Source organism: Ochlerotatus camptorhynchus, unplaced genomic scaffold, assembly GCF_037179485.1.
Source record: "Ochlerotatus camptorhynchus isolate MF236.1 unplaced genomic scaffold, CSIRO-AGI_Acam_v1.1 ptg000002l, whole genome shotgun sequence".
Lineage (NCBI taxonomy): Eukaryota > Metazoa > Arthropoda > Insecta > Diptera > Culicidae > Ochlerotatus > Ochlerotatus camptorhynchus.
This window is the reverse complement of record NW_027040494.1, coordinates 4,401,124-4,415,115: the sequence shown is the minus strand read 5'-3', so window position 1 is coordinate 4,415,115 and position 13,992 is coordinate 4,401,124. Positions and strand designations below refer to the sequence as shown.

The window sequence follows — 13,992 nt, the reverse complement described above, 5'->3', positions numbered from 1 at the left end:
GCGAGCGAACGTTTAATGAAAATTAACTCTTAAGCAACAATAATGTATAGTGGTTCTGAAAAGAACCGTTTTGTTGTGATGGTTATGTAAAGCTGAGCTATTAGGGTGATCAACACGGCTGAGGCTGGCAAGCTGTATGTTGTTTGGAACGAGGGACTTGGCATAGATGGCCCACAGCGGCTCACGACGAGCAACTGAAACCGATCAGTAGCGGTGGGACTTCTTCCTTCTTCTTCGGTGAATCGAGGTCAATCTTGAGGGCAGCGTTGATAGCTAGCTGCTTGTGGAGAGCCTTTCGAATGAGATAAAAATGTACAACGCCACGCACTAATGTAAGCGGCGCCGGTGGTGTAGTGGTAAGCGTGACTGAATCTCATTCCAAAGGGCCTGGGTTCAGTTGGCGCCGTGGGGATTTTCTGAAGCATAAAATAAATGATCGTCTTCCTTCGGAATGGAAGTGAAGCCGTTGGTCCCGGGTCTATGAGTTGATTGGTCGATAGGTATACCTATAGGGTCCAGGTGTGGGAGCTGCCTCCCTGGCGTCGGTAGTATTGGTACTCAGAACGGAAAACAAGATCGACGGAAAAAAAAAATAAAAAAAACTAGACCATAACCCATAGAGAAATCTTTAAAATTTCTTTACATAAATCTAGACTCAGAAGTTCAGGAGGCGTCCACAAAACTCCAGAGACCATATAAAGTTTATAACAAAAGCCTCACAAGTTACGTTTAGAGGCCTAACTGTTAACTCCATTGAGTTGATAAGTAAATTTCAGAGTTTCTTCGATTTTATATAGGATCCCTTTAGTTTGGTTTAGAGATCTTCTAGGTCATCAAAAGGAGCCTTACGAATTTGAACTTCTAGAGGTCTCCAAAATTACAAAAGCCTCCAACAAACCAAAATCAAATTTTTCCTTATTTTTTATAATATCTTCTGTGATTTTATCTCATTTGAATATATATTAGTATCCCTGTCTTATGGTTCAATTGGTCATGTCACGTAGTGTTTGCTAAGATTGTTGGATTTCCAAATTTTGTCGAGTCGGTAGACAAGCAGTTTCAGCAAGTTAAAACTGATTAATTTCATCTAACATATGTATTAGACTGATGCAAAATTTGTAATTTTCGCTCCACAGTGTTCAAACGGTTCCAATTTGGTTGCAGATTACCCTTCCAAAATTTGAAGTAATTTTGTAAGAAACCGACTTGGCACAAACCATTTGAAGTTGATATGGAAATTACTATGGGAAAATTAAATGTTGCATTCATATCTATCTATCTAATAATTAACCCTTTTACTCTGCTGTAAAAATTGATAGCTGTAGCTGTAGTAAATTGTTACAGCTACAACTTTGTTGAAGATCATCTTTCGATAAAATGTAAAGATCAAAAGTTATTAATGATTCAAGTCACTATTGTCTTATGATTATGCTCAATAAACTGCTCAGCAGGCAACATTAGTGTTTCTGGTGCGTAGAATAGACTACTAAAATCATGGCTACTATGTCACACTGCAGAATACAGTGTTGCCCACAAAACAGTTGCTTGATCATGCCATAAGATTATCAATCTCTTAAACAATTAATAACTATTTCTAATGTTTGGCTGAAAATCAATATTCGGCAAAGTTGTAGCTGAGAAATTTTTCCATAAGAATAGCTATAGAAATTTTTAACAGTGCAATATGTAAGAAAGATAGAAGACTACGAAGAAAAAGTTTGATTTCAGTCGAATTTTCAATTTCACTACTGAACAAGTACTGACCTCTGTTAAAAAATAATAATCTGGATTTTACGAAGCAATGACAAACACAGGTAGCGAGTTCATGATCAATGTGGTGTTCGAAGGGTTAAAGATTAAGCACAGAATCCTTATTGATCCTCTTCAGAGGTCTTGAGAATCAAGCCAAGGGGATTTAAGTTTGATGACTCCAAGATTTACTGGTTGATTCTAATAGCTTATGAAACAAAATCCTTAAGTTCGGGACAGGCTTGCGGAGTTAGGCCGGAGTGGGAGGCATTCCCGATATCATCAAAAATACTGATTTTGACATTAGATGCTTTAAAAATGCTTCCGATTCCGACCCGAATCCGCTGGCCTGATATCTCGAATAATTTTCAATATCCCAGAATTCCAAAAATTCCACAATCATCCAATTCGAAAGTTTTATCAAGCTTGCTAAATGCTTCCAATTTATTCGTTTTTTTTTACAAATGAAGTAACAATGTTAACCAATTTTCCTCTTCCCCAGGACTCTCTCTATCACCATCCAGTGCATAAGATATCGTTTATCGCGCAGGACATGACGGATTCGCGTGCATTTGGCTATATTTTTGGATCGCCCGACAGTGGGCATCGCTTTTTCGGCATCAAAACCGACAAAGCCGCCAGTCAGGTAGTGCTGGCCATGCGAGACCTGTTCCAGGTCGTGTTCGAGTTGAAGAAGAAGGAAATCGAACTGGCACGGCAACACATCCAAAGCAAAATAACTGCCCACGAGCATCACGCCGTTGCAATGGCCGTCAAGAGTTCCGATGGGTATGGTAAGACTTTACCAAGCGATGGAGCTTCCAGTTCGTTGACCAGTTCTAGTCTAGGTGGTGGTGCTAGTGGTACCAACAGCTTGAAAACAACGACTAAGAACGAAAAGTCCCCGGAATCCGTAGCCGACCTGGTGGATTTGGAACAGGAACTCAGCTCGATTCAACGTGGCATCACGCAAATGGAGCGGATAACACCGAGCGAAGTCCCCTCGAAAAGTGTCATCGATGACGATCCATTTGGAGATTCATTCACAAACATTCCACCGGTATAAGCTTTTGCTGTTTTTGGGCTTTAGTTATCGATATTAAATGAGCATTTCTGTCCAACAGGCGTACAATCTACTACCCCCTCCTGAATCCAGCAAACGCCATCAAAAGCAAACCCATAGATCAACGGAAAATCTTCCTGCAACCGAGACCAGTTCGGCCGTACCATCGTCATCACCACCCGCACCCCCGACGTCTTCGACTCCGGCACCCCAAAATGTAACGTTACCACCTCCACCCAGCAGTTCTACCCCGGGGCCAGTTAGCTCAGCGATATCATCTAGCAACTCGAATCAAAATGATGATTGGCTCAACTCACCACCCAACACTTCACGATTCGATCCGGATCCGGTAAAATACTCAGACGAGTTCCTCAACGAAGATGGATTCAAGGTAAATATCGGACATCAGCGTCTATTTTTTATCTTTTATTATCGTGATTTTTAGCCGTTCATTATACTTAAATCTGTTTCATTTGAGCAGCCGTATTCAACCACACCACAGCCATCCTCCTACACGGACGCATTCACCGACCTGGATCCGCTAGGAACGGGAAAGATCAAACCGTACATTGATAAGAAATATTTCTTCCAAGAGTTGAAGAATCCACCCAAGAAGGTGCTAAAGGACCTCTCGGGAAAGGACAGCTCGTTCAATGCCAACTTTTCCTCAGAAGACCAACGCCAGTCACCACAAACACTTCCAAACAGCACAAACGCTGCCGCTGCCGAAATGTTCAAGCCCACATTCGATGACGGTGCACCTGGAGTGAATGAACAAGCTAACGCGGAATTTTCGGATCCCTTCGATAACAAATCCGTAGATCCTTTCATGGAAGACGATGACTTCTCCAAACTTCACATCGATCCATTTGAAATGAAGTTCTCGAGAAATGCATCCCCTAGGCAAATCGAAAGGAAAAGTGGCGACGAGAGCTCGGTTCGACCTGCAGCTAAATCCGACGAGAGTAAATCTGACGAAAGCCCAGTAGCATACAATGGACCTCTTCAAGTCAACCTTCCTCCGGAGAGCTGGGCAAACTACATAAGCCAGAAGCGTTTGGAACGGCAAAATTCTGATTCAATTTCGTCCGGACCGGGAGTTATCAGCGTAGCACGAAATCGTCCAAATGTGTTCAAACAGAACACCGTAGATGTTATTTCCAGCATCAGCAGTAACTCGAAAAAGATGAAGCCAAATCTTTTCGGGCAGAAGTTCTCCAAAAGAGATTCGAATAGCATAAACATGCGCCGCCTGCAGGAAAGTGATTCCCTTAGCGAGAACGAAACGGCTCCAGAACCTCCTCCTCGCCCGGACTCCGGATCACACATTGAACCACCTCCGCTGCCTCCAAAGAAACAGTTTGCTGATATTGTGATAAGACCCTCCCCTCGATCCGGTCCGACAGCGACGTCGACTTCCGGAGGATCGACCAAGGAACGTTACGATTACGTCGCATCTAAATTCGAGTCAAAGAATCAATCTGTCAACGATGCACCCCCCTTGCCATTGCCCTCACGGAAAGTCAACCGCAGTGATGGTTCTTCCCCAGGACGCCCGTTCAAGAAGCTAACCGACGAAGACGATTATCTGCAACCAATACCGGCAAAATCCGAAATTCCGACTTTGCTACCTCCACCACAACGCAAGGATGCTTCAAAAACACGCGCTGCCCGCAAATCGGAAACCGATCCACGCAATTTAGACGAGCCAACCCCTCCGGCTCAATCGAAATCACCCACTGTGAGGGACAAAGAATCATTCTTGCCTAACATCACACTCAGTCAATTATTAACGCTAGGTATTGATGAACTAGCCACCAAGCTGAACGTTCCAGTTAGCAAGCTAAGCACAATGACTCTAGTGGAACTAACTTCCTATCTCTCCGAATTCATTGAGAACAGTAAAACGTCATCTTCTTCGGCAACATCATGGAATCAGGAAGCGGAGAACAACGACTCGCCGGTATTCAAGGTTAATTTCGACGATAATAACGATGCCACGTTTGTAGCCAAGTTTGACGATAATTTTGGCGAGGACAATACTTTCGTAGCAAACTTTGACAATCTGAACCTTCAACCTGCGCAGTCAACGGCACACTCAGCTGCAGTACCTAACGCTCCATCTATAGACAAATACGCCGTTTTCCGGGAGATTATCGAGCAAGAGATTGGTCCAGCTCAGGAACCTCAGAAGACTGAACCGGAGAAAACGGGTCCGGATTTGTCTTCCCTTGACTTCGATAGGGAAGTAGCTTCCGAGATGAACCGACTGTCGCCGAACATAACGGGCGACCAATTCTCGAAGTCACCTTCACAATCGCAAAGTTTCCTCCCAGCAAACAGCCCCGTGCCACCAGTGCCGATGACGAAAATCGACACCAAGATTACTCAAGTTATTTCACAAGCCAAAGATCGCTACGCTGCTCTAAGAGATATCATTCTAGTTGAGGATTTGTTCGAGAAACCAACGCCTCCGCCACATCATAGTTCAAGTGCACCAATAGCCCGAATGGAATCATCCTCTTTTGAAGATCAGAACACGGAAGACGAGCATAGATTCGAAGCGAACTTTGATGATATGCCTCAGATCGAAAGCCATTCGCCAGAGATTAACATTTCAGACGCAGACATAAACGACGAGTATCCGCATCCAGCGGAACCGCTCGCTCCATCCTCGTTAGAAGGTCTTGAGCCACCGGAGTCTCATAATCTTAGCTTCCGTAGCACTCCCAAGGAAGACTTGGAAATAAACGCTTTCATGCACAAAGCCGTATCCAATTTGTCTCTTCACAGCGCAGGGCAGCTATCGCCAGCACCTGGTGGTTTAACGGTAAAATCTCCACAACTTCAAAACACATCAACCTCACCTAGTCGACCACCCATAGCAGCGGCCGGAATGGATGGCAGTTTACCGCCGCAAACCACATCGATCGAAAATCTAAGCAAAGCTACATTGAACGATATGAGCACTTCACCGATCCCCCTGTCCAAATCAACGATGATCAGAAAGGGTTCGACCGGGAAGTCATCGTCGTCACCAATGGTAAAGTCTCCCATGGATTACGCTGACGATACTACTGTTGCCGGTGAAGTAAATAAGCGTGCCGACTCCTTGCAGAAACCCTCATCCGGATCGCTTAGTGATGGCGAAGAAACCTCACCAGAAGCGGAACGAAATCATGGTAAATGTTGGTGGATTTTACATTTTGTTTGTCGTACTAAAAATTAATTATTCTACCTTTGTTTTACAGATCTCAAAGCTTCAAAACTAACTCCGACCAACGCCAACGAATCGTGGGCAGTATTCGATCAACCAGAACATCATCCGGCGCACAAGAAAGTGGAAGGTGGGCGTCTTCATAAGGGTACATTCTTCAATCTCCATTTTTAACTACGAAACGTCAAAACAATTTTGATTTTCCAACAGGAATGGACAAGCCCGGTCCTGAGTCACCCTGCTCTTCGGATCCCAAGGATGAATGGAAGAACGAACGTGAGTACGCTCGACGTTGGCCAACCAAAGGACATACTTCGTCATCATCGCGAGATGTCTCGCCTTGGGATGAAGATGGGCCTGAATACCGGAAACGTCCACCAAGTCAACATCATCCGCCGACTTCGGGCGAGCGGTACCATCATCCGAGGATGCCACCGCGGCGAATCAACTCCAACGACGAGGATTACGAGGATGATATGAAGGATCGTAGCGAACGACGGCGACGAACGAAGGGTCAGCAGATAAGCTCGAGAAGCCGGGATAACTTCGAAGATGAACATTGGTATCATGAGCATCAGAGTTGGTCACCGACGGAGGAAGACGAACGGCCGGATCGATCTAGGTCGTTCGATAGGAATGCCTATGAGAGGAGTACGTATGGCCCACCCTACGAGAAGCGAGAGCCGAAGAGTTTGCCACCGTACGATAGGAGGGATTATAAAAACTACGATAAGAGGAAGTATTACAGGGAGAGAGGTAGGCCGAACTACGATTATGACCACTACGGGGAAGGGTACGATCAGCGAATGATGAAGGGTAGAATGGATTACGAGGATGTTTACGAAAGAGGACCGAGAGATTCGAGGGCGGCTAGGGAATACTTCTATGAGAGGGATAGGAAAAGTTTTGATCGTGATAGTAATGAGTCTTATGAGAGGAGAAGTTTCGGAAGTGGAGATATCTATGGTAGTCTGGATAGCCGAGGAGACTATCGGGACAGGGACCGCTATCTGTCGCTGGATAAGTCACGTCCGTTGAGGCGTGGGATGAGGAATGCTGGTAGTGCAAGACTGGACGATCCGGATCAGGACTCGGAAGGTGAAACGGTAGGTGGAAGGCGTGCGGATACGAATAGTTTGCATCGTTCTAGTCAGAATATACGCGGTAAACAGCACCAGGTGGTTGACGATGAAGTCTGGGGTGTATCGATGGGTGGGAAACTGGCTTGGAAGAGGCCGTCGAGTGCATCCGAGCAAGAACGACGGTATAATGAAAGTAGAAGAATGATGACTAATACGACGTTGCCTGGATCCGATGGGGAGAAAGATCGTCGGTTCCGGAAAAAGAATAGAACTCGTTCAAAGGAACCGGACATCAGACCTGGATATGCTACGATGCGATATCCACCACGGTCCAAAGAAGATTACCTTGAATTCGAATTTGAACCAAGAGCACCCGGCAGCGGAGGTGGCATGTATGATAACGATGAGGAAGAGGAGATAGGAAGCGGTAAGATGATGGAGGAAAGCGTGGCTGAGAGTCCATCGTACTACGGAAGGCGACAACCACCACCTCCCTATTACAAACCGGCTACCCCGCGAATCGAAGGCCGAAGCCTCAATGACACTCTCATAGCACAAGAAGCCAAGAAGATGGCACGGTATGAATATGAGGAAGAGGCAATGCGAAGAATGAAGAAGAGCAACAGTAGAGATTTATACTTTGAGGGGGAAGACAAGGAACGTTTCGGCGGTAAATTCGGATCGGGTAATTTCGAAAATGTAACTCCACCGAAAAGTGCAAAGCACGTTAGAATGGAGCTCGAGTTTGAAGATTTCGGTGAAACACCGCAGACAACTACGAGTGGAAAGTTCAACTTTGAAGGTGGAGACGGATTCGAAAGTGACTTCAATTCTCCACCTGCTCCTCCTGCCGGTGTAGGGCAAGTTTCGCTCCACACTGCCAAGACATTCCGATTTTCCAACGATTTTTCGGAGAAGGATCCAGGTCGTCATTATCCGGCATATCACAAGGGTCAACCACAGAGCTTCGGAGGATTCGAGGCAGATTTTGGACCTAAGCCACGACCGGCTTCGACTTCCCAGACGGCGTCGAAGTTACGCTTCAATGAAAATGTAACCGTATCAAAGTTCAGCTCGGATGCGGCTACGGGATCACACATGTTTGAAGACGATTTCGCAGGTCGGTCCGACAATGAGTTGGAAGATCAGTGGACGCCCGAAATGCCAGCACCGGTAACTAATAACAACGGTAGTAAGAAAATTTTGAAAACATCTAGTCAACAGCAATCGCAACAGCACGACAACATCCACAAGTCGGACAGTGTGAACATTTTTGCCAAAAAGGTTGACGATCCGTTCGAGGATGATGACTTTTTCACATCAGGAGCGGCGGCAGAGAAGGATCCATTCGATGGTACAGGAAATGGCAGCGAAACCGGTGGCGGCCAGTCCGGGTGGGACAAAAATTTCGCAAACTTCGACGACAACATCTGATTACTCGGTAGCCTGATGATGAACAGTAGTAACGTACTCAGTCGTCAGCTCAACCACAGTCTCAGCGTCCGCCAGCAGTATCAGTACTGTTGCCAGAGCGAACATCAGCGATACTCGCTCGCGAAGGACATTAGGAAGCTTTACATGCGCATCAAGCATTTCAATAGGTACGAGGTATTCGTTTAGGATTAGTGTGTACATTTCGTTGGTCCCCTGCTGACAGTGAATATGAATAGTCGACTGAATTTTAAAATTCTGCTTTTAAACGATCTTTGTTTCGTTGTGCGAAGCAATCATGCTTGTTAGTGAATGTTTTTTTAGTTTGAATGGATTTCACAAGGTCACAATGCAATTACGACTTACCTTTCCATCACTTGGTGTTACGATGGGTAATATGATCTGAAGCGAGAAATTAAAACGTAGTTAAAACATGATGGCATTAATTGGGGCATCTTCATCGTTGAATAATCGAAATTGTAGAATTTCATGAAATCATTTTTATTTAAATTTTTAGTTTTTTTCATTTGATTTTAAGTGTATGGTTATTTTAACGATTTCATTGAAAATCCCTAAATGTCTACTATCTTTGCAAATTTAACAAATTATCTGCTATATTTGCAAAGATTGTGGCGGTTGTAGAATATTTAAAATGCCATACAAAATTAACAAAGAGCTGGTTGGTTTCAGAAGCTTAAAACGGCACTGTCGAGCCAGTCCTCCCTATTTTTCGAGTCACGTGACTCTCTCACCGGTGAGGTCGCCGTCAACATCAATATTGACTCGATTCAGTTGACAGCTATTGAAGATGAACATTCTAAAAAGTCCTATCTGCATCGATCGATTCTCTTCATCAAATTTCTCTTTCGTTAATACATTACTCAGCTGCAAAAACATTCCCTGTTGTGTTTGACGTTTTTGTCACTTTATCAAACTATGTGGCAAAAATAGTACGAAATCTGTTTGCAAAGCCGTGTTATCAAAAGAGAAAGTAGAAGAAGAGAATCGATTAAAGTAGATAGGACCTTTTTAAATGGTAATCTAGAATAATCTATGAATGGTTCATCGTGCGGATTCTTCTTTCAATTTCGTTTCCTTTTTGGAGAATTTGATTTAAGCGATTGGACACACAGTGAAAATACATGAAAATTCTTTTTTCTTTAATACAAAACATGAGCGCTATTGACCGCCCGTGGTTACTACTTCGTTTATTTGTACAGAGAACGAATAGATGGCGATTGGGCCTAGCATTCATCCTCATGGTGCAATTGCTTTATTACAAGCCAAAAAGGCTTCTGCCCTTCCACGAGCATCACAGGAAGGGATCAGGTCAGGTAATATGGCTTGGTAAACGATTAGATAAATCATGTGATTGCGTTAAGAGCGATGAAAATATCGATGCGGCCATATCATCTCAGTAATGTAGGACCTGAGCTAGAATCTATGATCATGTGTTAGGCTAACAAAAATGGTCACCACTAGGCCACTGGGCCCAAGAGGGCAAAACAGCTCTTGCTCTCGGTTGGTTTTTTTAGTTTATTTTTAGTAACTGTGAGTAACTAGTGTGGCTAAATATTAAAAACTCATATCGAACGTTAAACACCTGGCACACAATACGCCTGAACGACGTTTGAAGCCACGGGATCATGTACGCAATATTGAGTTATATTCTAGGAGCGTGTATGCGGAATCGATCAAATAGCTTTAAATTAATTTTATTTACTGGCGTCCAAGCGACAAAGGGATTCAATAACTCATTCATTCGAAGACTCTCTCATGTGTGGCGATTTTAAATTCATGGAACTTCATGCCAGTGCATAAATTTGCCCGATAACGATGGAAATGCCCTGTTTAACTAACAACAACAAATCTGAATCTTGCAATATGTTCAAGCAAATCTAGTCATTTCATCTATTGGCATTGACGGAATAGATTAAATCCAATTACTAGGTTGTTTTATGGTTGTCATAAAAAATCATCAAACATTTGATGGTTGTGTTATTTACCTTTCGCAAATTGATATTTTATTTCTAGCATTTAAGAATCGACACTTCTGCCCAACAGGTTTAGAACTAGTACATACTATTCAATACATTTCACAACATGCAAAATTCATTCAACAATACTGGATAAAATACTGTTTGCAAGGCTGCTAATAATCAAACCAAATTACGAAGCAAAACCACTCGAATACTTAAAGAATGAAAACTTCACGCAAGACATTTGAAAAATGCAACTAACCATTGCTTAACAGGCTACTATTACTGCTGCTAAGTTATGTGAATATAGTTAGTGAATGATTTATCCGTGCGTCTTTCATCAATTATTGGTATCCAATTTATATATTTCAGATAAATTTCAGTGTCACGCTTTATTTCGAATGGAAAAAAAAAACAGAAATCTATAATCAGACACCCAACCAAGTATTACCTTACAAGTAGAATTTAAGTGAACAAAAAATACTCCCTAACTAGAAATCAAAATTCATCAAAACAAAAAAGGACAACTTTGATATTCTTACTTCTGCAGAACACATTTTCATCATTTCGGTTGAACGGAAACTGGCGGCCGCTGAATCACTGAGAACGAAACAGTTCCTATAAACCATATGGAGAAAACGAAAAAAGTATGAAACATCAACATCTAAAACAAACAGTTTTGCAGTAGAAGAAAATGAAATAGACGTGTTATTAAGTTACTTAAAAAAACTGAAACAAAAATCTCAAGCAACAATATCCTCCTTCTCGAATATTCGTCTGATATATAAATAATCAATTAGCAGCAACTTTAAAAAAGGAAACTTTTCTCTTTGTAATTTCACGAAAACGAAAAATAAATCTCATTTCTTATACAAAACAATAAAAATAAACGGTGTTTGTCGTTGTTCGATGCCTGCACACAGCATGGATGGTAAACACGCTACTAATTACCACACACAGTATGGACACAATTAAAAAGTAACACTTATGTAAATTTGCTTTGTATATTTTTTGTAAAATATTTATTGAATGATCGGTTATTAATGGTAACATGTAAAATTATACTGAAAATATACAATTAAGTGATAAGTTGAAAAGATAAAAAGGAAACAAAACAATTAATATTAATATAAACAAACAAAGCTAAAATTCACTGTAGATGTTCGAATAAAATTAAAAGTAAACAAAATTATGCCCAGCAAAACCAAACAAAAAAAAAGAAAGTAAAAGCTACAGTTAGAAATGGATGCAAAGAAAAATGACAAGTGGTCGAAGGATAAAGGATAATTCGTATTACAGATAAAATGAAAACTAATGTTGATTTGAAGCATAACTTGAAAGCGAATAAAAAATATGTAAAATTTCAATCCTTATAGGTTATGGTGAACGGTATTTGAAAAATGAACAAAAAGAAATGTAGCAATCTTGTTGGTGCTCGTGAATCAGTTTTTCCATTTTACCAGAACTATATCACTAGCAGGGTTTAAACGATTGACGTTTTTTACTACACTCGCTTCGTTGTAGTGCGCGACAGTCTGTTTGTATTTGTACTCTCATGCTCTACCGCCGACTCTCTTGCACAACACAAACGGTAGAACAACATTCGAGCAAAAAGAAAATTATCAAAAAACTATCATATGACATGTGTGATTTCGGTCTAATTCCTCAATTTGGTGTAAATTAAACCATTTCTGATCAGAAATGTTATTAGTAGGACAACGTTGCTTGCTATTTTCAGAACTCATACAACATCAGCATCTCTTATTATGAGGCATTTTAATTCATGAGATCCTGATGATCTTCTATATAGTTGCAATCTTCAAGGAGCGCAAGCGTTACGTAGTGAGAGATCATCAATATGTACTCTCTACCTTCCGGCAGGCCTTAACTTTTCGAGTAAGTTTACCGAATACAGCAAGTTCAGGAAGTTCAAATGCACGCTAAATAGCGCCACGTAGTGAGTGATCTTATATGTCTATCGATTAAAGGGCCTTGGTCATCTAAACATCTTTGCCGAAGATAACAACTTTAATGTCCTATATGAACTAGCTCTAGAGATATAGTTTATATAGGAAATTTTTATGCATACCAGCGCCGCATTGTTGGAGAATTTTGAACTAATCTGATTACCATCCGAACTTAGTTATCTGAACTGCTTTACCCATGACAGCCACTTTGTATATTATATGACCATGATCACGAGCTATTCTAGCTTTGAACTCTCATATCAAGAACAACATGTGAAAAGGGCATACAAGCTTTTTGTAAACAAACCTTCTCATGACCTTTTCTCGCCACCCACATGACACCCACGCAAACCATCAACATCACCGGGTAGGGTAAACTTTCCCCTTCCCGATGATGTTGTTGCTTTGCGTGGGTGGCCCTCGGTTGGCTTACAAAGGTTTGTTTACAAAAAGCTTGTATGCCTTTTTCACATGTGGCTCTTGATATGCTACTCTACAGGGTGCGTGACGAATTTTTGCAGTAAATGGCATATTTGAGAAAAAATACACCAGTTAGTTATTCTAGCAATGAATTTTGTGCGATTTATTTTCTTTCGCAACATATGGAAGTTGTAAGTAAATTTATTCAAAAAAATTGCCTTCCCTTTCGACGACTGTAGTTAGACGCTTCCGGAAACTGCAGTATGCACGTTTTAAAATGTTTCGATCCATAGATGTCATCACTGCCTTGATTTTAGCTTTTAGCGACTTAAGTGTGGTGTGAGGGGTTCTATTGGTATCCCGTTGGACGACGCCTTATACAAAATAATCCAACGGATTGATATCGGGACTGCTTGGGGGCCAAATTTCTTCCTCCCAAATTTACGAAATATTTTCCGTAAGCCATTTCTGTGCTTTATTAGCAGTATGAGCAGGTGCTCCGTCTTATCACTTTCCCAAGCCTTTTTTAATATTATACACTGTTCTTTCAGACACATTTACCGACCGAATTATTTCTTTCATGCATACTCCGGCGCGCAACAAAGCGACAACGGCTGACAGATTGCTCTCTTGTTTCGACATCTTTACGTTCACTCAACATTGTTTGTTTAAATCTGACACCTAACAGTATAAGCTATCCAGTGCTGCCAAATATTTCTAAATCATGATGCACAAGCATGAGAAATTACTATTTGAAATTTACTGCAAAAATTCGTCACGCACCCTGTAGATGACCCATCTTAACCAACCTTACCCTATCCTCATGCAAAACTGAGCGCTCAAGGATCTGACGATAATAGGTAGAGGTATTTCCGAAGAAAAGTTAGGAATACATTCTGAAGAAAAGCATGTTGGGCTGTTTGGATATTGAATAGTGTAATAACCTGCAGAACAATGATCAAACAGAATATACCTAACCATTTGAATTGCTTTGAGCATTATTCCAAGAGCGGTGTTTTGCATTAAAATCACCAATAATGAAGAATTTAGACCTATGACGGGTAAGTTTCTGAAGTTCACCATT

At 41.8% G+C, this 13,992-nt stretch overlaps 1 protein-coding gene across 5 annotated transcripts in view; it reads left to right on the top strand.

Moving 5' to 3' along the window:
• The window catches only part of Dab (DAB adaptor protein), a 28,635-nt gene extending 18,827 nt beyond the window's left edge, over positions 1–9,808 (top strand). For 4 of the 5 annotated variants that reach the window (XM_065222560.1, XM_065222497.1, XM_065222647.1 and 1 more), the window contains 5 exons: positions 2,252–2,809; positions 2,874–3,203; positions 3,291–5,994; positions 6,064–6,177; positions 6,240–9,808. In XM_065222560.1, the coding sequence (XP_065078632.1) occupies positions 2,252–2,809; positions 2,874–3,203; positions 3,291–5,994; positions 6,064–6,177; positions 6,240–8,545 (6,012 nt within the window). In that variant the 3' untranslated portion in view covers positions 8,546–9,808. The remainder of the gene's footprint in view (positions 1–2,251; positions 2,810–2,873; positions 3,204–3,290; positions 5,995–6,063; positions 6,178–6,239) is intronic. The other variant, XM_065222422.1, reaches the window with a different exon arrangement.
• The last annotated feature ends 4,184 nt before the right edge of the window (positions 9,809–13,992 follow it).